Here is a 25,644-nt window from a genome sequence, read left to right on the forward strand (position 1 = left end):
GCGCATTCCCTTCACAAACAAACGTAATCTACTGCATCTTCAGCGGTTCAAATGTCGGGAGTAAATGATGACTACTATGTTCATTATTACATCCAGCAACACAACACCTCAATCGCTCAATCAGAGATATTCTTGTCTAACGTACATCCTTGCTTCGGCATCAAAACAATGGAGGTCGGACTGTTACAGCTGATTTAGGGCGGGTCTGAGGTAAGACGCTCATGTCAATCAACTGTCGTGGGAGCGGCCTCTGTTGGTGTGACGCTGCATGGATTTTTAGCATTATAGGCTAGATGTGTACATACACTGCCAACACACATTAATGTTCAAACAACATGTAAAAGTGAACTTTGCATCCGATGACCCCTTTAAACCAGATCCACCCTTTCCAAACTCAAATTATGCCTGTGATTAAAGCAAAAGTACCAGACTCACGTCTGCGTCTGCATGAGCGGCATGCTGGTGGTCTCGTAGTTGTCAGGATGGATGGGCGGCACCACCTCTCCGCTCACAGGATGGAAGACCGGCAATGTCGAAAGAGGCCACGAAATCTCCCGGTTCTTAGACATGCTGCGAAGCTCCTTAGTAGACTTCTGAATGGAGCTGTGGTGAACCAGCTGAATACTGAGAATGGAAGGAACAACTAAATGACTATTTAAAGCAAATATAAGCACAAAAAGTATAATAAACAATATCTGAAGTTCTAGGCATAACATTGGGTTATTTGTCTACTTTGCAAAGAGCTATTTGATGAATACTTGTCACACTACCTCATTCCACAATATGAATTATTTACAATTATAATAAGCTGACATATATCTCTGTCACTGAAGCAGCTGCCCATTGATGACACCATGGAGACACAGAGGCGATCGTATGAATGAGATGGAAATGAACATGTCACCATGATGAAGGATTTGAGATAACAAAACAGGGAAGAAAAAAACAAAGGGACCTATCCAAAGAAAGGAAAAAGAAAAAGCCAAGACCACAGGAGAGGGAACACTTACTCTGGTGTTTGCATGTTTCTTTTTTCCCTAGAAACAAAACAAAATGACTGAATTAAATTCTAATATTAATAGTTAAAGACAACCACACAAAAGCCAATGGAGAGCGAGTCAGGAGGGGAATGGAGAATGGTGAATGGATCAACTGAAGTCTGGTGATGCAGGGGTCTCCTTCAGGCTGCGGTAGCTCTGATGGTGGGTGACATCATCAGGAAACACACTGGGATTGGCTGATAATGAAGAGGAAACATCTGCCGGAATGGCTCTAAATACAACAGATGGAACCTTTGGACTGACAGTGTTTCAATTAATGATTAAATGGTGAAAAAAAACTGATGCTTGATGAAGATGGTAAGCTGCTTTTTGGCAGGGATGCGACCCTGTCTTGCCTTTCAAAACTTGACATATTCTAGAAAAGCCCTCACTTAATTGATTCAAAAGATGCTGTACTGGCACTACTTGGTTTATTATGATCAAAAAGTAATTTAACGTTTAAATGTTGATCATTAAACAATGGCAATTGAGTACTAGAATTAAGTATAAGCAGATTCGTGCTTGCTCGTGTATGTGTTTCACTTTCACCAACAGTTTAGCACAGCGAACTTACACCCCTTCCCGTCGGCAGCACATGGAGTAGCCGAGGATGATGAAGAGGACCAGGGCGACGGCTGAAGGCACCGCCAGGGTGATCAGGAAGTCAGCGAAATAATCTCTGCTTTTCAGCAACTCGGAAGGCGGGTTGTACTCGCCGATGTCTGGCAGCACTCCTGTGCCGGGGTCTGGACGGTTACTGTGCACAGGAACAACCTTAGTGATGTCCACCTTCAAGAACAAAAACAAACTGGGCTCAGCATAAATAAACATTTAACGTGGTTAGAAAATAAAAACATTGCATTTTAGCAAGTTTGTGTGCAAATGTGTTTCTCAAAAAATTCTAAAAAATATTTTGAGGTACACTACAGTCCAAATCGTTGGGGTTGATAAGATTTTTAAATGTTTTTTAAGGGATAGTTCTCCTGAAAATCAAAATTCTGTCATTATTCACCCTCATGTCATTCCAAACTCTTAAAAATGTTCATTTTCGGAACACAAATTAAGATATTTTTGCTGAAATCTGAGAGCTTTCTGACCCTGCATAGACAGCAATGCATTCAAGGCCCACAAAGGTAGTAAGGACATCATTAAAATAGTCCATGTGCCATTAGTGGTTAAACTGTAATTGTATGGACTAGTTTAACAATGTCCTTACTTCCTTTCTGGGCCTTGAACGTGGTAGCTGTGTTGCTGTCTATGCAGGGTCAGGATGCTCTTGGATTTCATCAAAAATATCTCAATTAAAGTAATTATAATTTTCGGATAAACTATCGCTTTAAAGCAGAAGTCTGTTAAACTCACCATGGCTGCATTTATTTCATCAAAAAATAGTAATATTGTAAGATTATTACAATTTAAAATAACTATTTTAAATTGTAATATATTTTAAATTATAGCTTATATTAATTTAAATTAATTAATAATTATTTTATTAATATGATGCCAAAGTCTAATTTTCAGTTTTTAGTGTCACGTGATCCTTCAGAAATTATTCTAATACGCTAATTTGTTGCTTAAGGAAAACATTTTATTTTTATCAATGTTGTAAACAGCTGCGCAGGCTAATATTTTTGTGGAAACCATCATACTTTTTTTTCAGGATTTTTTGATGAGTTCCACAGAACATTTATTTTGAACAGAAATGTTTTTACTGTCTCATTGATAAATTTAATATAGCAAATAAAAGTACTAAATTCTTAAAAAAAAATCTCACTGACACCAAATGGAGAAAAAAAGTTGTTTTTGATGTCCAGTTTTTTTCTTTTGCTGACTAAGGTTTGATGCCTCTGATATTGAGCTTATATTTACTTTATCTCTAGCTTTATTTCGACTTTTATGAATAATTCATTTGATCCAAGATGGCGCCGCAGGCGGCTGCCTCGTTGGCCACAGTTGTTTTTATGTTTTTGTTAGTTTGTCCTATTTTTAGCTATATTCCTGCAATCTTTAAATATTTTTTTGTATTTTGTTATTCCTTATTTACTTATTCTATTTTTATTCTTTTTATTATCTGTGTCTTGTCTTGTCACTGTCACCAGATCAAATTTCTCATATGTGTAAACATACCTGGCAATAAAACTCACTCTGATTCTGATCATTATAAATTGATATAATTAGAATTCTGCTTTATTGTGAAAATAATCATTTAATAATGGTAATAATCATTTAATAAAAGTCTGACTTCTATTAAATGTTTATTTAAATGTTATAATGTTGTTTTGCTAATAGTAAACTTACTTTTGGCACGTACAGCCTAAATGTTTCTTAATGGGGTGATCGGAAGTTCACTTTTACATGTTGTTTGAACATTAATGTGTGTGCAGTGTATGTACAAATCTACCCTATAATGATAAAAATCCATGCAGTGGTTTTTAATTAATCCGTAAAAATAATATTCCCTTTTTCAAATCAAGCCATTCTCAGATGCCTGTCGTTGTGGCGTCACACCCACAGAGGCCGCTCCCACGATAGTTGATTGACATGAGCGATTTACCTCGAATCAGCTGTCACAGTCCGCCCTCTTTGTTTCAGTGCCGGAGCAGTGATGTAAGTTAGACAAGAATATCTCAGATTGAGCGATTGAGGTGTTGTGTTGCTGGATGTAATAATGAACATAGTGGTCATCATTTACTCCCGACAGCCGCTGAAGATGCAGCGGATGACATTTGTTTGTGAAGGGAATGCACCTCCCGATCTACATATATCCGTCTATATTCCCGCGAATCATTCATGATCCAGCTTCACTTACAGCAGAGATGAGTATAAGGGTTTTTTCATGAATCTTTGTGATCGGCTTTCCTAATAACGTGCTAGTTAGCAAGTTTAGCGGCAAAATGCGGCTAAAGTAAACAGGCTCGTCACTCCACAGAGAGAAGAGAGGGGCGGGGCGAGCAGAGCTCATGTGCATTTAAAGCAGCCTCGACCAGAATGAGATGATTTTTGCAGATCTGATTTTGACATGGTAAAAAGGGTGTTGTTTTACACTGCTATTGAGAATTTTTAACCAAAATATATTATAGACTTTTCATTAAGATCCTAAAGAATCATATCAACTTGTGGAAAATGGGCATCCGATGACCGCTTTAAGACAAAAGATGGCTATTGTTGGATTAGATTCAGTGATGGGAATAACGGCGTTATGAATAAACAGCATTACTAACGGCATTACTTTTTCAGTAACAAGTAATCAAACAAATTAGTTTTCCCCGTTATAACGCTGTTATTGATATTGTTATTTCTTCACATAAAAATAGTATTTTTGTAGCTTAACATTATGGTTAAACCACACACGTTAGTTGCGTTGCTGTCTATGCAGGGTCAGAAAGCTCTCGGATTTCATCAAAAATATCTTGTGTTAATAATATGTGTTTCTGAAGGTCTTACGTGTTTGGAACATGAGGGTGAGTATTTAATGACAGAATTTACATTTTTTTAAAAAACTACCCCTTTAACTTGCACACAATGAGGTGACAACATAGTGGATCCCACAGCATGATACAAATCAGAGCCAGAGATCTGGTGTGCTCACCAGGGAGATCTTGCACCAGTCGATGTTAAACTGAGCTCTGAACTTCTTATCGCAGCTGATGACGGGCTCCATCTCCTGACTGCAGCGCAGCTGGTTCTGTGGAGTCTCCACCTCTCGAAGGCACGACGAGAACTGCACGTCTGCTCCCACCATCACATACACACTGTGAATGACACAGGAACTTACTGAAGGTCAAGGCTTTATACACAAATTTTAGAGTAAATTAGCACTTAACATAAGCATGCTGTACAGAAATACACCATGGAGGCAAGACATGGAGGAACTTGTGCCAACGCATGAGGGAATTCCTCTACAGAAATGTGAAGTGAGAAGGGCAGCCTCTTACGTAAATTTACCACAGTCCAATACACACTGTTCTTCTCCCTTCTGGGACAAAATGTTCTCCCTTTCTCGAGTTTTCTCAAGAATGAATAAATAATGATTTAATTTGAATAATTTCTACAGTTGCTAAACCACTTGTTAGCATAATTAAGATTAGCCAGAAGATACATTATTGCTTCATATTTGTTGATTTATACCACAAGTTCTGTGACAATAAAATTTTTATTTAGATCTCACCCCTCTTTCAGGTCGTTGATGGGTAATGGCACTCGTCCGCCTCGGTCTAGAGCTGAAGTGATGTTGATGGCATTGAGTCTCTCCGGTTGCCACACGTTCTTGACAGCACCGAGAAAATCTCCCAGCACTTCACTGGCCAACATCTCCTCAACGTTCATGTTCTTGATGAAGAACTCAGCCTGATAAGGCAGAGGAAATTCTGCCAGAGAGCAAAAGAGGAAAGACATGAACATATCTTCTTGTATGCATTTAGAAGTAACCCAAACTAGGTTACATAACACTTGGATAATAAGGCTGTCATGTTGAAGTGTCTCTTTGTGGCAGATGGTGGACTGCGTCACAGTAAGGTCACATCTGCACAGAAACATTCGCTCAGCTTAAAGCTAAACACAGATCAGGAACAGGGAATCTCACAGCATTTAGTACAAACATAAAGCAGATCTGCCTGTGAAAGAGACAGCGAATACTTAGCAAAATGTTTCTGAATATAATGTGGTGATAGTAAATCAGCTGTTAAAATACACAAATAAACAACGCTATTGTATATATGTCTGGCTGGTAGATTCATGAATCTTAAAATGACCTGTTCTCCATACTTTATGATTATTCTCCAGTCAAACAACAGAGGATTTCTTTGAGCATATGGCTGTATTTTATAATGAGATTTGCAAAATCAAAACTGTTCTTGGCTCTCACCTTCTGTAGACATGATGTTTATGACCAAGTTGTGCCTGGCAGTTTCAAAAGTGCGTTTATTATACGCGGTAATCTGCAACACGCAAGAGGGAAAGTTTAAGCCCGGCTCAGGGCAGCTTTACATTCATACCATGCACAGGATGTTAGAAACAGATGCAAACACATACAGTTTCTCAAGGGTAAAGAAGAATAACAAAGCCAAATCCTTACATGAATCTAAAGCCTTAACAATACACAAAGAGATAAGCATTCTCATGCATACAAATTCAACTTTGCCCTGATACCTTTTATGTTCCTAGAAAAAAATGATTCGATTTCTTTCTACAAAAATAAATACTATACACTACCATTCAAAACTTGAATCGGTAAGGCTTTTTATAATGTTTTTGGACAGGATATATTTACAAAGAAAAATTGCAATATTATAAATGGCTTTAATGCCACTTTTGATCAATTTAATGCATCTTTGCTGAATAAAAAGAGAGAAAACCTTTGGGGCTTGCCCCAAACAGAAGTGTATGTGGGGTCAGATGTGTTTATACATGACTACACACCTCGATGATGGTTGGCTTGCCAACATGCTCAGCGGTTGGTGATCCATAGAGGACTCCATCACTATGAGGGGTTCTTTGAATGTACCGCAGCCATCCAGGCCTGTCTGGATAGCCTTTAAGGTTGGTGTTAAATGTGATGGGGTCATTACTCGAATCACCTGAAATGAAGAATAATTTCAGATGTATTTGCTTTAAGGATTAGTTCACTTCCAGAATAAAAATTTCCTGATAATTTATTAACCCCCTTGTCATCCAAGATGTTCATGTCTTTCTTTCTTCAGTAGAAAAGAATTTAAAGGAGAAGTCCACTTCCAGAACAAAAATGTACAGATAATGTACTCACCCCCTTGTCATCCAAGATGTCCATGTATTTTTTTTTCAGCCATAAAGAAATTATGCTTTTTGAGTTAAACATTTCAGGATTTTTCTCCATATAATGGCCAGTCCTGATTTTGAACTTCCAAAATGCAGTTGAAATGTGGCTTCAAACGATCCCAGCCAAGGAAGAAGGGTCTTATCTAGCGAAACGATTGGATATTTTTATTAAAAAGATGAAAAACACTCGTCTTGTCTTGCTCGAACTCTGTGTTTTCTGACTCAAGACAGTTAAGGCATGTCGAAAAACTCCAATCGTATTGTCTTCAACTTCAAAAATCATTTCAAGATAATATACATCACTGCAGAAGTACCAGCACAGTCTTTGGAAAGTGAACATGCAAAGAAGATCAAACACCCTCAACAAAAAAGGTAAAACAGCGATATAGGGCGATTGTGAAGTTGAGGGAGAACATGAGATGGGAGTTTTTGGGCATACCCTAACTGTCATGAACCGGAAAAAAAAACTGTTCAGGCAGAGTGAGACAAGCTGAGCGTTTGACATTAAAAAGTATATAAATTGTATTACTTTTATGAAAATAACCGATCGTTTCGCTAGAAAAGACCCTTCTTCCTCAGCTGGGATCGTTTACAACCACATTTCGGATCGTTTGAAGCCGCATTTAAACTGCATTTTGTAAAAAAGGTCAAAATTGGGGCACCATAGCAGTCCATTTCATGGAGAAAAATCCTGAAATGTTTCCCTCAAAAAACATAATTTCCTTACGGCTGAAGAAAGACAGACTTGAACATCTTAGATGACAAGGGGTGAGTACATTATCTGTCAATTTTTGTTCTGGAAGTGGACTTCTCCTTTAAGGATTTTGAGGAAAGCATTCCAGAATTTTTCTCAATATAGTGGACTTCAATGGGAGCCAATGAGTTGAAGGGCCAAATTGCCTGGAAAAAGGGTCTTACCTAGCGAATCGATCAGTTATTTTCTAAAAAAACTAAAATTTATATACTTTTTAACCACAAATGCTCGTCTTGCACTACTGTGCACTACTGTGATGCAGGTCTGCAACTTCACACATTTCGTAATCACATTGGAAAGGTCACACGTGGTTAGTTCTTTGACTCTCTTTCTGCATTTGCTTTGTAAATACTGGGTCGGTACCTATGTCACGCGTCATCTTTCCAACGTCGAGTTAATGCAAGATGAGCATTTGTGGTTAAAAAGTATATACATTTTTATTTTTTTTAGAAAACAACCGTTCGGCTAGATAAGACCCTTATTCCCCGAATGGGTTCATGTAGAGGCCTTTGAAACTGCAATTTGGACCTTCAACCAATTGATCCCCACTGAAGTCTACTATATAGAGAAAAATCCTGGAATTTTTTTTAACTCAAAAACCTTAATTTCTTTTCAACTGAAGAAAGAAAGACATAAACATCTCCAATGACATAGGGGTGAGCAAATTATCAGACTGACATTAACATGTTTAGTATACAAAGTAGCTAGCAAGGTGAACTGGTGTTTCATAAAAACCAATATTGTGAAACATTTATCTTGTACAGGCATATTATTAAGCAAGCAGTGCAGTAAATATACCTGCTTTTGGATATGGTGGGAACTCTCCTTTAAAGTATTCCCTCTCTAGCACATGAACGAAAAGCACTCCAGCAGAAGGATAAACGTTGCGGTCTGCATGTGACTTAGAGAGGATGGTGACCACTGTTGCGGATAGAAATAACAAAAGAATTAAATGCAGTAAAATGTGGCAGACAAAATTCACCTACTGTACAAAAAAAAAAATACACACAGGCTGGGGGTCAGTGCAGTTTAAAAAAAAAAAAAACTTTATTCTTCAAGGACATTAAATTGATCAAAAATGACAGTAAAGAAATGTATAAACTTTACAAACTAGTATTGATAATAAGTGTTTCTTGAACACAAAATTATCATAATAGAATGGTTCTTGGAGGGTCATGTGACATTGAAAACTAGTGTAACGGCTATAATGAAATCTTCATTATAATTTCAAAAAAAAAAAAACAAGATTTTGTTGTATCATAATAAACAAATTGATGCTTGAGACAGACATAACAAATAATGTTATAATTTGGGAATGTAATTTGGAGAAGTTTAACAGTGATTCATAATTTTTTTCCTTTTCCACAACTGTAATGTAAACTCTCTATTTTAACTTGTATTTATTTTTAATGCATTTATGTAACAGGGTGTGTTTCTTTCTTCTAAAAATCATCTGAGTAGGAGTGTGTGAGAATGTTATGTGAGCGAGTGGGTGAGTGTGTCTTGGGGATTAGGCCACTGACTCTCATTGGATGGTGGACGGTAGTACATTGAGTCACAATCTCAAACACTGCACGCTCAACACACCTCTCGTACGCCATCCCCCCACTCCTCGCTTCGCACATCAAACCCCTTTCTCTGGCACAATACACAGATACTCCCCATTCAAGCATTATTTAAGATAAAAGCATTTTTTCAGCAGTTTATAATAGATACTGGAGAGATGGTTGCCAGCATGCTTTTACAGTCTCTTTTCTCACTTAAAGTCAGCTGGAAGGAAGCTGGTTTTAAATCACCACAGGGGAGCGTGCTGCACTGGGAGAAAGCTACTGCAGCGATGCACTACAGAAACAAGCTTTTAGATACAAAACTAGTTCTTAGTACATCACTCAAGGCGGAGAGTGTGCTTACATGGAGGCTGTAACTTGCTCAAACACATTAAGCTGTTCAGAACAGCACAAACAAGGGGATTACACAAAAAGAGTTGACATAAATACGAACACACGAAGATAAAATAATCTTTTGATACATCAACAAACAAACAAAACTGTACTGTGGATTAGAACCAGCCTAACCCATAAATTCAAACACACACACACACACACACCAGCATTCATAATGTCCAGTGTTTGGCTGTAACTAGTTATCAGTAGTGCATTATAGTAATAATATTACTGCACTTTCCCTGGTAACTAGTGGTGTAACTAATTACTAATTAGGGATGCATGATATTATCGGCCAATAATGGCTTTAAATGTAAATATGAAAAATTATACCGATATGTTTTGCTGATAAGAGGGATAACTCACATGTGCTAGCGATTAGATCATGTAAGCAGTGTGGCTCATTCTTGACGCAAAGTTTTGCCTGAATGATGATTAGATTCACTGTTTTGGATCGCTACATTTAATTTGAGAATGCACATACAGAATGATGCGTTTGGTGTGTGATAGAGTAAACAGTAATAGCAGGTGCAGTAGCAGCAGCGGCAGCCTCCCCGGGTCATAATGCCATTTTAGGAGCATTTAGTTCTGTAGGGGGCGCTGCTGGCCAACTTCTAATAAAATGAAAGTAAAATACACAAATAACATTTAGACTGTGTTTCCGATTAAATTACATAGTAATTGATCACAAGTATGTTTTGATTTAAGGTCAGAAGCTATAGTTTACATGAATGACAAAAATCACAATCATGACACTTATAAATTAAATAATTTTATATATATATATTGGTTTATTCATTAATGTGTAATGTTATTTTAAAAGATTTTCAGAAATCTTTTGCTTTAGACCACCTATAAATGTTAAATTTTAAAATAAAATGTTAAGCTCACCAATGCATTTTTCTGAAAAAAAAAAAAGGTAGAGATTATAGATAGTTTATTTATAATTATTTTCAAAGCTTCGATGTACTGTCATTAGAAATGCATTATTGTTTGTTTAATTTTTATTTAATTCTAACAAATAAGTTCTTGTTAAAAACTAACCAAAATAAAAAATAATTCGCTTAAAAGGTCTGCACAGGAGAGACCAAACAAAAGGAAATACATCGGTATCGTCATCAGCTATCAGCCAAAATAAGTTGAAAAATATCGGCATATCAGATAACGGCAAAAATCCAATGTCATGCATCCCTAAAAATTACAGTTACCATCCAAAAAATGGCTAGTTACTAGTTACTTTTTAAAAAATTGCTAATGATTTAAAATTCAAAATAATTCCTATCAATTTTCAAAATCAAAAAATATATTATAATCATGACAAACTATTCATTGTTGGAAAGGTCAAAGACTCCTAAATAGATTAAATATTTTAAATTAAATATCGTAAATATTTTACCATATTTTTGTGTTACAAATTGTGTAGGAAAGGTAATAGATTAATATATGTCAAGAGTGCAACTTAAAAAATCTACATAATAACATGAGTTCTGACCTTTGTCACAAAAGATTTTCTTCGTTGCCTTTTTTCCTATCATGCTTTAGAAATCATAAGAAATTATATATCAGTTCAAAACTTAAAATCTCAAAATTCATCCTTTGAAAGGCATTTTAAAATCAGACATTGCATTACTATGAAAAATGTAAATCAAAATCATATTACAAAATGTTTTCATTTATGAATTATAAAAATTTAAGTCTGAATAGTGCATTTTTTATGTCTGTGTTCAAAAATGGGAGTGACAGTTAAAGGGTTAATGTACATATTTGTATTTAAATGTGTGTAAATTATTTTTTTAAATGTTTTTCATTTTTTAATTTTAATAAGAAAATATTAAATAAATTTTTATTTTAAAGTTTTTAAATGAATAAAATAAATGTTATTTTAAGTTGCACTTTAATTTACACATTTTGCAATTAACGTTATGCTATTACTACTGTAGAAAGCAGACTGTAAACAGATTAATTATGTACAATTTCTGGTGATTACTGATACAATTTATTGATCCAATTATGATCAAATGATGAAGAAGACCATCTAGGCTATATCCAGACAACCAGGGAAAAATTTAATATTTTATAGAACCGATTCCATTATCTGTATCACAACAATAAATTCACACACATCAACAGACCTATACATTGTGCGTCAAAAGATATTTCTACATATTTTAAAATATTATTAGTGGTTATTTTATGCAATTTATTTACATTTGCATTTAAATTAATTAATTTAAATTAATTTTTAATATTTTTTCTTGGTAAATTACTCCCTATTCAAAAAAGCGAGTGCAATGAATGTTATGCTGTTGTTGTTGCAGAAGCAGGCTGTAAACGCGATGTTTATGTAAATTTCTTAGCAATTACTGATGTCGCAAATTATCAAATAATGATTAATTGATAATTATAATGGAATATTGTAACTGGGTACAGGATATATTCAAACAAACGGTGCAGACTGGCGCACTTTTAAAATTTTATATAGCTGATTCAGGTTTCTGGATCGTATTGTTGGAGTGATGCTGTACAGTCACACTGATGTATGCAGGTTTCGGTAGTCAACTGCATCCTCCACTGCATTATAGAGCTTCTTAGCATGTTTGCATGTTACCTCATTTGCAAAAAATCTTTAGTGAATCAATACAAGCATGCATATTTCACATGTAATGAGTTACGAAATTATGCCCATAAAGGCCTGTTCACACCAGGACCAATATTTGGTGTAAAAATTCGTGTGATACACATTTTCATTTGAATGAATGGCTGTGTATGCATATGTTCAGGCAGATACGACAATTCACATGCTGTCAACATGACAGTTTTGTTTGTGGAAAGGTGTTCTATTCTGTTTTCCATCACTCTGAGAAGAAACCACCCAACCAATAAGACTTGCACTTCTGGTCACATGTGCAGAATTCTGACATAACTGCTCAAAAACAGACTATTTTGATAAGCAACAGCAAATAGCTGAGGAGGAGTCTGGAACCGGCTCTCTCGTCTCTGCACTGGATTCAGTGTTGTTTGATAAACACCATAGTGCATTTTTACTCCAAACATTTGTTTTGGTGTAAACAGGCTTAGAAATTATGCAAAGATCTACTTTAATGTGCAGAGATCACAGAAATCCACACTGAAGGCAAACATGCATGCACTGCAGGGGCTTGTTGAACAGCTGTGTCATTACTAACGGTTTTATCCACGGTGGAGTTATTGATCTGTTTCTGGGGTGTTGGTGGCTGTGGTTTTGCGCGCACGGGGTCACAGATGCATGCTTTGAATAATTGGAGTGCCAGATGGTTTATTCTGTCACCCTGAGGGCGACCTTAGCCCAGAGCCTGATATAAACCCAATAGTGACAAAACCACATCCTAGAGTCTATAAAATGATTTGAATACTACGTGAACTCAAGGCAAACTGAAGGTGATGCACAACACTATATTCTAATGGATCAGCCATTAATGGTTAATGCCAAACTTTGCGACACTAATGGCAAAGCGGATGCGCACATGCGCAAACACAGCAGTAGAAATGGCTAATCCTGGTTTATGATTTTATGAGCCGACCTTGTGAGGGCCAAATGAAGATATTCATCATGTGCTAACTGAGAAAAGACACTTTCTCTTTCACTCCCTCCCTTTCTGTGACACAGCCAGGGATGTCCTAATGAACTGTCGAATCAGCGCTGTGCTGACTTCTCTTTTCCGGTCAAAGGGGAATTCATGCACTTCACGATTCATTAGGAAGAAAAAAAAAACAGTCCAGACTAATTGCAGGATTGTGAAGACGTCAAACTGTTCAAAGTACTGTGCCTGGAAGTCAATGTTATGCACAAAACTGGGTCAACCTGTCATGACTAAGCTGTGGCCGAGAACACACTCAAGGTGAAGTGACAGAATGCTATTCTGAAGCTGTCCACTTATCAGGTAATATCTATTTTAATTTTAACACATTTGAAGAAGTGGATAATGGTTTTAATATCAATGCATTCATTTATAATGGACAAAATGCAAAACGTATTATGTACATCAAAAGGTTTAACTGTAAAGCATTAGAAAACATGTTATATATTAGAGGTTGAATAACTGGGCTACTGCATGTTATAATATACAAACAGTGGTTTTGTTAAAGGAGTAGTTCTTCCCCTACTACTTCAAAAGAGTCAAGAGGAAGGTGAATTATATAGGTTGGTGATTCAGCAGGTTGGCAGGTGTTAAGCCCAAAAAGCTTTGCACAGCAAAGTGCTGTGCATGTGTTATGATCGCTTCAAACATATCGGCTTTGTCTCAAAATCTAGTGAGCTGCCTACCTAGTCAGCATTTCGAACATCGCACATACCGCACATGGGCATGTGTCTGTGCATGCCTATAATGCCCAAACCTTCTGTATAAGTAGTAGTTTATAAATGAATCAACGTACTGAATGAATATTTAAAGAGAATGAATCACTCTAGTTCGCTTTTTAAAAGTATACGACTGCTTTAGTTGATTATTGTTGTTTTATTTCTTAATAAAAGCAATTCACAGCAGTTCATTATATTTTGAAAGACAACGACAGATCTGTTATGCTGTTTTCTTGGGTCTCCAAGTCGATTTGTTACTGTAAACAAAAATAAAAACGTTAATGTAGCATAACCTACAGAAAAGGCCAATGAACCGATTCAAAAGATTCGAGTCACTGATGAATCACTACTACGCAGGCAGCATTCAAGTTTTTGAGACACAGCCAGTCTTTGCAATCACTCACCGCCACTCTGAAACACAGATCTCTGTTTGGAGTCGATTAAAGCCCGGTTTTGGCCGTGAATGCCACCGACAGAACGAACAACTACGGCTTTTGCAACGGACAAAGAGGAATAATAGAGAAAAAATAAAACCATTTAATAAGAAAAACAGCGTCGTAGTGTTACATGACATTCCTGTTGTTCAGGCAAAAGAACCAAGTGTATTTATGTTAGCTAACAGTATAAATCCAGCGGCATGTTTAAAATAATATACTATTAGTGGAATCTGCTATGTTAACGTAATATACACGTAATACAGTTCATATGAATTAACGATTACCGCCAGACTTTGAATTAACGATTAACTGCCAGTAGGTTTATCCATATGATGTAATGTTAATGAGAACGAGAGCTATTCCGTTAGCCAGCAGGCTAGCTATCATCCAACGGAAAAGAACGAGTATTTCTCCTCAGTGTCGTCGTCTCAGGTCTATATACGTACCCACTATGAGCCCCACGAAAACGCCGACCGAGACCATCGTTCACTTGCCGCTGTGGCTTTTAACATCACACATTTGAAGTGTCGCTGGTGGTCCTCGGGATGTGACAGCCATAAGCATCATCCTCCGCTGCTCGGATTCCTCCCACACACTGAGGCTGATGGGCGCTGGTTGGCTGAAACATCTGGCGCAGATGCTGGAAAAAAATCACAAGCTATATTTACAGGGGAACCCAGTTAGGACGGAATGGAAAACATATGTAGCACATACCATACAATAGGCCTAATTATTTTGTAAAATGCGAACCGAATTGTGTAAGCATGTATTATTATTATTATTATTTTGGTTTATGACGTAAGATTTAAAGATGCTAAATACATCAAATGTTTATATTGCCTAATTTGCATAATATTTATGCTATCTATTTATACATTTTTCTCTTATATATTATTATTATATTATATTGTATTATTATTACTATTTATTATGTATTTATATGAATATATATATATATATTCCGTAATTATAGAAGAGTAAGAGTAATTTTCAGTAATCATTTGCATTTTTTTATGTACTTAAACACTTTGCTTAGATTAGAAAGCATTCTTGATGAGATTTCCGATACTGTAAAATCTTACCAAATTATGATATGTGACCCTGAACCACAAAACTATCATAAGGGTCAGTTTTTTTTAAATTGAGAAAATTTAGAATCTGAGGGTTCCAGATGATAATATTGAGAAATGGCCTTTAAAGTTGTCCAAATAAAGTTCTTAGCAATGCATATTACTAATCAAAAATTAAAATTTGATATATTTACGGTTGGAAATTTACAAAATATCTTCATGGAACATGATCTTTACTTAATATCCTAATGATTTTTGGCATAAAAGAAAAATTGATAATTCTGACCCATACAATGTATTGTTGGTTATTGCTACAAATTTACCCGTGCTACTTACGACTGGTTTTGTGGTCCAGGGTCACATATATGATCTTTGTTTAGCTGTTGTATTTACCCCCTATTCATTCATTCATTTCGATGCAACACTGTTCCTTATTTGTAATTATAAATATGCTCAGTGGGAAAAAATAGGTGTTTAGATAATTAAATATAATTATACAATAACAATAGTAATAGTATTAGCAATATTAATAATTATAAAAAATAACACAATATTCTATTGTATTATATAATTTGAAGTGGCTGAAAAAAGTGCAATAAGTGTATCATTGCTTTTTGTAACTGACACCACTTTGATTTTACTTTCAATTTTAAAATTGGTGACTTGTGTACACATGCATGTGATTTATTTATTTATTTGTAACAATGGACCACGAAACCAGTCATAAGGGTCCTTTGTTGAGAGTTGTGCATCTAAAATTAGAATAAATAAGCTTTCCATTGATGTATGGTTTGTTAGAATAGGACAATATTTGGCTGAGATACAATTTAAAAATCTGGAATCTGAGGGTGCAAAAAAAAAAAAAAAAAAAAAAAAAGAGAAAATCACCTTTAAAGTTGTCCAAATGAGGTTCTTAGCAATGCATATTACTAATCAAAAATTAAGTTATGATATAATTACAGTGGGAAATTTACCAAATATCTTCATGGAATATGATCTTTTCTTAATATAATAATGCTTTTTGGAAAACCGAGAATTTTGACCCATATAAAGTATTTTTGGCTATTGCTACAAATATATTACCATACTACTTATGACTGATTTTGTGGTCTAGGGTCACATATGGTTTCAGCATAGTTGCAAATGCAGTGTTGTAAGACACAAATGGAACCTCTCTCTAAGGATAATACAGGAGGCTCCTCCCTCCCCCATCCATCATGCCCCATAAGCTCTAAAGATGACAATGAGATAAGGTCTATTAAAATGTATTCAACCCCCCGTGGAGAGGCTGAGCACGCAGATGGTCATGGGCATTTGCACTGTGCACAATGCAGCACAGCTGGACAGCCTATAGTGAGCACCATGAGTGATACAAACCTTCTGTTGGGTCTGTGAAGGTTTTTTTTTTTTACCTCACATGAACAAAAGTGCTACTAGGCTGCATCCAATGGCATCAAGATTTTAGGTTGCTAAGCAACATATCCAGACATCTGTTGACAGGAATACAAGGGGATCAAGTGTTATGCAATAAATAGTAAAAATAGTGTAAAAAAATGTGCATTGTCTATTGTGCTGCTACCCACAGCACAGTTCAGCAGTTTCCTTGGCAGTCTTTAGGTTAAAGGCACAAAATCAAAGAAATAGGATTGTGATTCAACAAACAGAAAGTAAACAAAATCAATGTAGGCCTAAAATGCAGTAAACATCACTAGCCTAATCCTTGTAAATAAAAATCAGATTCTCTTTTTCTATGAACAATTCATTATTTTAATAGACTTTTAACTTTATGCTACTATGCTTATGCTGCAAAGACAGCACAGATACTGTATCTGAAAAATGTGCATTTAGACTATTTCATGCTGTGGCAGCATAAATGCATTTATTACAAAGTTAATTTTGTAATAAATGGATTATTATTGGATAATGAATTTGGTTTAGATTAAATATTAAAATGTTTTACATTTAAAAATTGTAAATATTAGAAACATTACATAATGAAAGCAAATATGGAATTATACATATGTCAAAAAATTATAAAATATATACAATATATACTCATATTTACAATATATATGTGACCCGGGACCACAAAAACAGTCAAAAGTAACACGGGTATATTTGTAGCAATAGCCAAAAATACATTGTATAGATCAAAATTATCGATTTTCCTTTTATGCCAAAAATCATTAGTATATTAAAGATCATGTTCCGTGAAGATATTTTGTAAATTTCCTACCATAAATATATCAAAACGTAATTTTTGATTAGTAATATGCATTGCTAAGAACTTTATTTGGACAGCTTTAAAGGCCGTTTTTTCAATGTTTTGATTTTTTTTTTTTTTTTTTTTTTTTTTTTTTTTTGCACTCTCAGATTCCAGATTTTCAAATAGTTGTATCTTGGCCAAATATTGTCCTATTCTAACAAACCATACATTAATGGAAAGCTTATTTATTCAGCTATTAATTTTTTTATTTAAATATAATACCATTCAGCGCTCGGTGAAATATGGACAAACCCAGCGATTAGGTCATTTTGACCCAGTGTTTGGGTTAAATATTTAACCCAGCCTTCTGGGTAGTTTTATTTAACTTAACTATTGCTTAAAAATGACTATATTTCTTGCTTAAAATGAACCCAGAATAGGTTGGAAATTACAATTTATTAATATGTTTAATAAATGAACATTTATTATTAAATCGAATAAATAATTAATTAATAATAATTAAATAACAAACATTTTTAAATAGCATCTTTGTATTAAACATTTAACCCAACTGCTGGATCAAAACAACCCAGTCACTTGGTTTGTCCATATTTCACCCAGCTCTCGATTGTATTTAACCAATGTTCCCAAAATTACTCTTTGATCTGTATCTAAACTATTTGATCAGCTGATCACATTAAAGATTGTATCCTTCTTGTCACCACGTGGCCTCTAATGCAACCACTGTAGCTATTATGCTGCGATTTTAATTACTTTCCTTTGCCAGACTGCAGTTTGCTCGTTCCCTCTACACAGATTACTGGACCAAACCATTCTTGAAAATTAAGGTTACACACCTGTCACACTGTTGAAGCGCACATAAAAATAGTACACAGGCAAGTAACACAGCTGGTTTCGGTAAACAAATTTAAAAAAACGGAACTAGTTACGTTTGAGTGATAATAAGACTTTGAATGGTACTGTGTATCAACACCCCTACTAAGGGAATGGCGGCATCACCCCTCGCCTGCAATGGCGTTGTCTAGCTGCGCGTTCTCGTGTATGTGTGTGTGTGTGTATGTGTGTGTGTGTGTGTAAAGCCCGGCTTGTATGTCATATTGTGTCAATTGTCTGGTGAAGTCCAGCATGGCAGCTTGATGCTAATAGCGGAGCTGAATTAAAATGTTATTCAGTGTCATTCCTCTTTGCTTAATGATTTAAAGCGAGGATACATTTATTCCTGGGAAAACTGACATTGCATTTGAAGGCGTAGGTAAGTGACTCTTTTGTTTTGGAGCAACAAGGGAGTTAAGCAATACTTCTGCCACTTCTGCTTCGTGTTTGTGTACGATGTTTTGCTAGCTGTGGCTAAATACACTCGTTGGAATGAGCTAGGTCTGTATTTTCGGAGTGTTTATGCATACTGGGTTTGTAGGATGGAGCTGTCAGTGATGCAGGCGATGTGATGTGATGCGCGTAAGGTTGGTTGTTCATCATCTTTGAATAGCGCAATGATCGCACTTTTGCTAAATGCATATTTACATTAGCCTCAAATGTGTCAAAATTATTTGCGCTATGCATGTTTTGCGCGCTGTTATCTAACCAACAACAACTGTTTTACATCATGCAGGTTGCGCGCACAGTTATATTTTGTCCTTGTGTTGGTTTGAAATGTGCATCTGCCTTTCCATGCTTTTATTATCGATATCAAATATTAATTCAGGGAATGTAGGGTGGATTTTAAACACATCCTGGCAGCCTGAAATGCAGCGGCTGTCTGCGGTTGACACGATGGGTGATGGAAGGCAAATCTAATCTCTGAGTCATATCGAGATCTGCGTCGAAAACACGTCGGTGCATCAACAACCTCGCGCTGAAATTGAGTGCTCCGTCGGCCCTTATGGCAAAGTGATGATCACGCATTATGTTCAAGAACCAGGGCGGTGGACTCTAAGAGCCAGTGCAAAGGCATCTTCCAGCATCCGAGCCCCTTTTGAGGTGTTGTTTACAAACTGATGTGCAGAGTTGCTTTAGAGGTGTTGTTTTCATCTGCCCTGCTGCTGTTCAATATGCTACTGTAACAACGAATTTGGGGAAGTGACTGTATCAAGTCATTCCAGACCTAAGTTTGACATGTTTTTCTGTAGATATGTGAGCAGACTTACAGTAAAGTGGAAGATTCGAGTCTCATCAAAACACCAACATAATGAACAAAATTCAGAGTGGGCTTATAAAATGCATATAACCAAATAATCCCACTACACATTTCTAATGTAAATGCTTAATAGTATTAGACATTTAGATTTCGATTTATTTTTGATTAGTCAGCATGAGTCATTAAAGTGCTAATAATCAACTACTCAACAAAGTCCAAACATTCTCAATCTGTTGTTACTTTAACCTTACCATTGTATCTCCAACCTGTTCTTGTGCTGTATCTTATCTTAAAGTCAGTCAGTTTCTTGACACACTCTCTTCTCTGGATGAGCATCTATTTGGACTCCTTTGCTTTCTGTCTCAGGTCATTCTATCAACTCCATATTTCCTTGCCAAGGCTGCAGCTTGTTGTGAGACTTATTTTTAGACTCCTGATTTTTTTTCTCAGTATGTCTCCAAAATAAAATAGAAGTGGGTAAAGTTCTTGAACTTAAAGGATGTGTTCTGAACACAGTGAATTCAGTTAATGCTTTTATAAGACGTTCAGTAGGTTTTTATCTTTGTGAGCCTGTTAGAAACAATATAGGGATCAATGGAGTAGTTCCTAATGATCTGGCTTGACAAAGAAATTATGTTTCTGTGATTATACTCACAGACAGATCATTAGGTCTTTTATTGGCTTAAGAAGCTGCTATATATGTTGTTTTATGTATATTCTGAAAGGATGATGTGACACTGAAGAATGGACTAATGACTGCAGAAATGACACAGGAATAAATTTCATTACAAAAAAAATAGGCTTAAAAAAATTACCACATGATTTGCTCACCCTTGGGCTATCCTAGGTGCATATGGCTTTCTTCTTTCAGATGAATACAGTAGGAGTTATATTTAAAAAAATGTCCTGGCTTGTCTATTTTTAGAATGGCAGTGAATGGCTGTTGAGATTTTGAAGTCCCACACGTTCTCACTCCCAACACGTCACATATTAACACTTGGTCAGGACCTTTTGGCATCACTTTTTGACTCTCAGGGTACCCCTTTAGCATCACTTTTGGAAGTGCAGGGAGCTCCATTGCTTTTAGTTTTTTTGCATTATGTGTCACATTTAATGGTTTGCATGCATTTGCAAAAATAGTTTAAAAATAGTACAAATAATTTATACTTTCATAGATATTTTGGAGCACCTAATTCCACCACTATCCTAAACCTACCTACTTCTGAACAATATAAAACACGCAACAGGCAAATAAAGGTACAGTGACAGGTAGGCTATTTATTTCAAAAACTGACCATAAAAAGCAGTATAAAAGTATTACAAACAAGTCGCATTGCATTCCAAGTCATCTGATATCTTTATGCAAAGAACAGAGTAAATCATAAGGTTTTAATCACTTAAAATGATCTTACTCCCGCATATATCACATTCATGATGCAGTCGGTCATGAGACACAAAAGAGCCAATGGGTATTTCACAACGAAGGCTGATGTAACGCTTCTTCTGGCGGCATTTTTTAAATTTGTGCACAGACTGCACACAGGATGAACTTTACGGTGGATAGAGATGGCGGTCGCTCCTTTTCCTCTCAGAAATAAACAGTTTTGCCTCTGAAGACTTGGGATATTAGTGCTTTTTAAATAAATTGTGACTGTAGATGTATCTGCCTGTTATATCCTGTGTTTTATATTGACAAATGGTTAGGTTTAGGGGCAGGGGTTGAGTTACGTGCTCATAAATGTGCAAATAGTGTAATGTAAAAAAAATTGTTGTGACTATTTACATTGAAAAATCACACCAACATAAATGCAACAATGGCAAAATTATTACCCAATATATAATTTAATCATGACGATAAAATTCCCAGTCCCTAACGCATCAGCATATTGGCAAATATTTCTTATTTAAGGCAAAGGAGTTCCTGCACGTCAAATTATGACGCTAAAGAGGAACCCTGTGTGTCAAAATTGACGCCAAGGTGTCCTGACCAAGCGTCAATATGTGACGAGTTGGGAGTGAGAATGTGTTGTGAAGTCCAATAAAGTGCATCCATCCATCATAAAAAGTACTCCACATGGCTGTGGGGGTTAATTAAGCCCTTCTGAAGCGAATCGATGCGTTTGTGTAAGAAAAATATGCATATTTACAACTTTATTAACCGTAATCCTTTTTTTCTGCTAATTGTCGTATGCAAATTTACATATGGCTGATATCAAAATGTTTGGAGAGACTTTACTTGTGAGAACTCATTTTGTTAACAGCAAAGGAAAACTAGTCTAATTCATGATATCAAAATGTTTCTTTACAAATTCTCATTTTGTACTTCTAATTCATGACTGGTGTTTTATTTTGCACTGGACTTCCGTGTTCATAATTTCCATGTTCATCACTGCGTTCACCTATGTCATCCACTGGAATGCCACTCTCTTGTGAGCTTGTGTAACAGTTAGTCGTTAGTAGACAGTTTTAAATATGGATATTTTTCTCACACAAACACATCGATTCGCTTCAGAAGGCTTTTTATAATGGATGGATGCACTTTATTGGACTTCAAAATCTCAACACCCATTCACTGCCATTATAAAGCTTGAAAGACCCAGTTCTTTTTTTAAATATAACTCTGATTGTATTCGTCTGAAAAAAGAAAGTCATATACGCCTAGGAGCAATGAGTAAATCCTTGGGTAATTTTCATTTTTGGGTGAACTATTCCTTTAAGTTCACTCTATAAGGTCACAATATTTGGTTTTCCATATAAAGTTGCGAATTTGACTTTAGCGCAAAATTGAAATATCACATAAAACATTTGCAAATAAGCACCATTTCTATCCAACGAGTCAGAGAGAACAAAATCGCCACTTCCTAATAAACTGGCACTATAAATCACTAAGAAAAGTAGGAGAAGCCACTGAATATAATAATTTTCATAATAAACTTTGTCTCAGAGCAAGCAGACGAAACAAAATAAATGCGGTCATTGTTTTGAGAGGTGGATGCCTGCTGTTTGGGAACGCAGTTGTGTAAGACAGTTCTGAGAGGGAATTTAACATAAAAATGACATTAGAAATACTTTGATTACAGACTTTGTGCGGGCATTTAGAATGACCATAACAACATTTCAGATGCTGTGGAATGATGCTGTGGAATTTTTTGATGCACATGGAGGAATTTATTTGGCAAATGCGTTTCCACCTCCCATTATTCGTATTAACCCTTTTTCGCACAAGTCAAAAACCACCTCAAGTGAGCGTAAAAACTTTTTTTGCAAATGAAGGGATTTTTATTCGAAATTTGGCGTTTCCATCACTCGTTTCTGATGTGATACTTCAAAATGCGCATAAAAACAGGGTGATGGAATATATGTATGGTTGTCTGCTGTGCAAAAATAATTGCAATAGAAATAACTTTTTTGTAATTGTTTTCAGGAATCCCCAACAAAATGTGATTGCACCCAACAAACGTTCTGAAGGAATGTTACTGTATATTTGAGAAGACCTCCATTGTCGAGGCTAAGATGTTGAAGACAGAGGCCTCGGCAGAGAGGAATACCCTGAGGAGCGCTTCCCCGCACCGAAATGCCTACAGGGCGGAGTTCCAGGCTCTAAAGAAGGCGTTTGACCAACCGAGACAGGATGGAGACCCCAAACACAAGGACCCGGAGGGCGTCAGGCAGCCTCGAGGGCGGCAATACGGGGCCCATGTCAGTCGCATCAAGAACATGTTCATGCAGATGGGGACCGAGAACACTGGGTCCAGCAGACGGTCGAGGGATGAGACCTCCCCACAGAAACTCAACAAGCCAACAAACTTCATCAACAGGGCGGATGGGTCTGTGGTCAAGTTCCAGCATGGCAATGGAGAGCGGACTGCCGCTGGCCAACATAACTCAAAGTTCTCCGAAACAAGGAAACTCTTTGAGCAGAGCTCCAGAGATGCCTCACAGTCGCCTGTGTATTCGTACGGCCGGGACAAGAGAGGTTCTCACGAGCATTTGGATGACTGGCGGGGGGCGCGTTCAAACCGAGGCAGTACGGACTCTTTAGACAGTCTTTGCTCCAGGACAGAGGCCTCATCTCCCACTGTGAGTCAGCTCAGTGCTGTGTTCGAAAATATAGACCAACAGGGCTCCGGTGCTACGTTCAAAAGAGGCCACGGAAGTGGAAGAGGGCTGTACTCCCCAGATGGCTTACAGAAACATGGAGAGGCCAGCGAGGACGACGCAAGTGCGCGACAGTCTCCGTCACGTGGTTTTTACAGGACGCGAGTGGGTAGCAAGCACAATCTGCCGGTTTCTTCATCTTCTGAAGATCTTCTCAGTCCTAGTCCTCTGCCGGAGGCCGTGGACCAGGTGAAACCTGATGACAAGAAGTCCCAGGAAACCTCTGAGGTGGTTGATGGATCCAGTGAACCCAAACCAAATGATGAGGTAAACTCAACCAAGGCTGTAGACGGTTCTTCATCTGCGGCTGAAGTCAGTGACACTGCAGGAAATTCACATGAGGCTACGGCTACCAAGGTACACGAGGACACAGACGGTCATGTGAAAGAGGAGTCTAGCCGGATTACAGAGGATCAAACTGAAGAACCCAATGAGGAATACTGTGGCAATGAGAGAGTTATTTTCAATGCCGATGGAGATGCTTGCTACCAGGGCTGGGGGGAGAGCTGCACCGACCCAGAGGATGACCTATATGATGACGATCTTTCCTATGACCCAGGATCAGAGATTACAGAGATTCCCGGGCTTCCAGAGGAGGAAAAGGAGGATATTCCACAAAAACGGAAAATTCGATTCAGCTCTGCTCCCATAAAAGTAAGTTTATTGCTGGTCTTTAACCATATTTATGGGTCAATGATGTGACATTGGAAATTCACTCTGTTTCCTAAATGCATTTTATTGCGAACAATTAATCCATATGTTATTCCATTTTTAAATTTTTAATTAAAATGTCAAAAACTCAGTTTTACAGTGAAATAACTGCTGTCTTTCTGGTGACGTATGACAGACTTATTCAATTATTTTGTATTATTCAATTACCTTGCATTCAGATCTGGCTTCATCCAATCAACAATCAATGGATAAAACCAGTTCCCGCCCTACATTTGTTTTGTTTTTCTATCGGATGTATGCGGATGTATGACATTTTGTATGCGGTTGTCTTTTTTTTAACTTTTTTTTTTTTTTTAAATATTTATATTTATGACAATTGTAGTTTTAGTAATTTTTGTATTTTAGTTTAAACTCATTTCAAAATTTCAGTTTGTTGTGTAGGCAAAATTTCAAATTCCCATTTAAGTTTATTAAGTTTTCATTTCATATTTTAGTTTTATTTCAGCTTTATTTTGATTATCAAAAATTAATTAAAAAAAATTTAGTTTTAAAAATAACACACTACACTTATTCAAAAATACATTTTATACATGCACTGGCGTAAATACTTTAATAGCTCTTATATCAACAACTGCTTATGTTTTTAAATGATGCTTCTTAATCATTTTTCATTCTTTTTTGGAAAAGTATATTCAAAAATTTTGAACATAGTGATTAAGGTATGTGCACTCAATAGCATAAAACTTTTTCAAAACATTATAAAACTAACATGAATACAAAGATTACAAAATGTATTTTATATGTTTCCTTTCCTTTCTATTTAAAAGAGTTTTCTTTTCTTTCCTTTCTTATTGACGCTCTTAAAAGGAGGAACTCGCTTCCAGAACAAAAATTTACAGATAATTTACTCACCCCCTTGTCATCGAAGATGTTCATGTCTTTCTTTTTTCAGTCGCAAAGATATTGTGTTTCTTGAGGAAAACATTTCAGGAATGTTCTTCATATAGTGGACTTCAATGGTGCCCACGAGTTTGAACTTCCAAAATGCAGTTTAAATGCAGCTTCAAAGGGCTCTAAACG

General features: G+C 36.4%; 2 protein-coding genes across 10 annotated transcripts in view; one reads left to right on the forward strand and one right to left on the reverse strand.

Annotated features, from left to right (window-relative positions):
* Nucleotides 1–14,918, reverse strand: part of sgce (sarcoglycan, epsilon) — a 17,775-nt gene extending 2,857 nt beyond the window's left edge. The window contains exons 1-10 of one of the 4 annotated variants that reach the window (XM_051135943.1): nucleotides 14,750–14,918; nucleotides 14,271–14,357; nucleotides 8,386–8,508; nucleotides 6,459–6,616; nucleotides 5,905–5,977; nucleotides 5,209–5,407; nucleotides 4,630–4,792; nucleotides 1,615–1,829; nucleotides 1,011–1,037; nucleotides 436–624 (exon numbers count right to left, since the gene is read on the reverse strand). In XM_051135943.1, coding sequence (XP_050991900.1) covers nucleotides 436–624; nucleotides 1,011–1,037; nucleotides 1,615–1,829; nucleotides 4,630–4,792; nucleotides 5,209–5,407; nucleotides 5,905–5,977; nucleotides 6,459–6,616; nucleotides 8,386–8,508; nucleotides 14,271–14,357; nucleotides 14,750–14,786 — 1,271 coding nt within the window. In that variant the 5' untranslated portion in view covers nucleotides 14,787–14,918. The remainder of the gene's footprint in view (nucleotides 1–435; nucleotides 625–1,010; nucleotides 1,038–1,614; nucleotides 1,830–4,629; nucleotides 4,793–5,208; nucleotides 5,408–5,904; nucleotides 5,978–6,458; nucleotides 6,617–8,385; nucleotides 8,509–14,270; nucleotides 14,358–14,749) is intronic. The other 3 variants (XM_051135945.1, XM_051135944.1, XM_051135946.1) reach the window with 3 other exon arrangements.
* Nucleotides 13,225–25,644, forward strand: part of ppp1r9a (protein phosphatase 1, regulatory subunit 9A) — a 70,969-nt gene continuing 58,549 nt past the window's right edge. For 4 of the 6 annotated variants that reach the window (XM_051135934.1, XM_051135937.1, XM_051135938.1 and 1 more), the window contains exons 1-2: nucleotides 18,658–18,852; nucleotides 23,159–24,546. In XM_051135934.1, coding sequence (XP_050991891.1) covers nucleotides 23,248–24,546 — 1,299 coding nt within the window. In that variant the 5' untranslated portion in view covers nucleotides 18,658–18,852; nucleotides 23,159–23,247. Of the gene's footprint in view, nucleotides 13,451–18,657; nucleotides 18,853–18,943; nucleotides 19,061–23,158; nucleotides 24,547–25,644 lie in introns of those variants that run through there. The other 2 variants (XM_051135935.1, XM_051135936.1) reach the window with 2 other exon arrangements.

The sequence above is a fragment of the Labeo rohita genome, chromosome 19 (genome assembly GCF_022985175.1).
Source record: "Labeo rohita strain BAU-BD-2019 chromosome 19, IGBB_LRoh.1.0, whole genome shotgun sequence".
Classification (NCBI taxonomy): domain Eukaryota; kingdom Metazoa; phylum Chordata; class Actinopteri; order Cypriniformes; family Cyprinidae; genus Labeo; species Labeo rohita.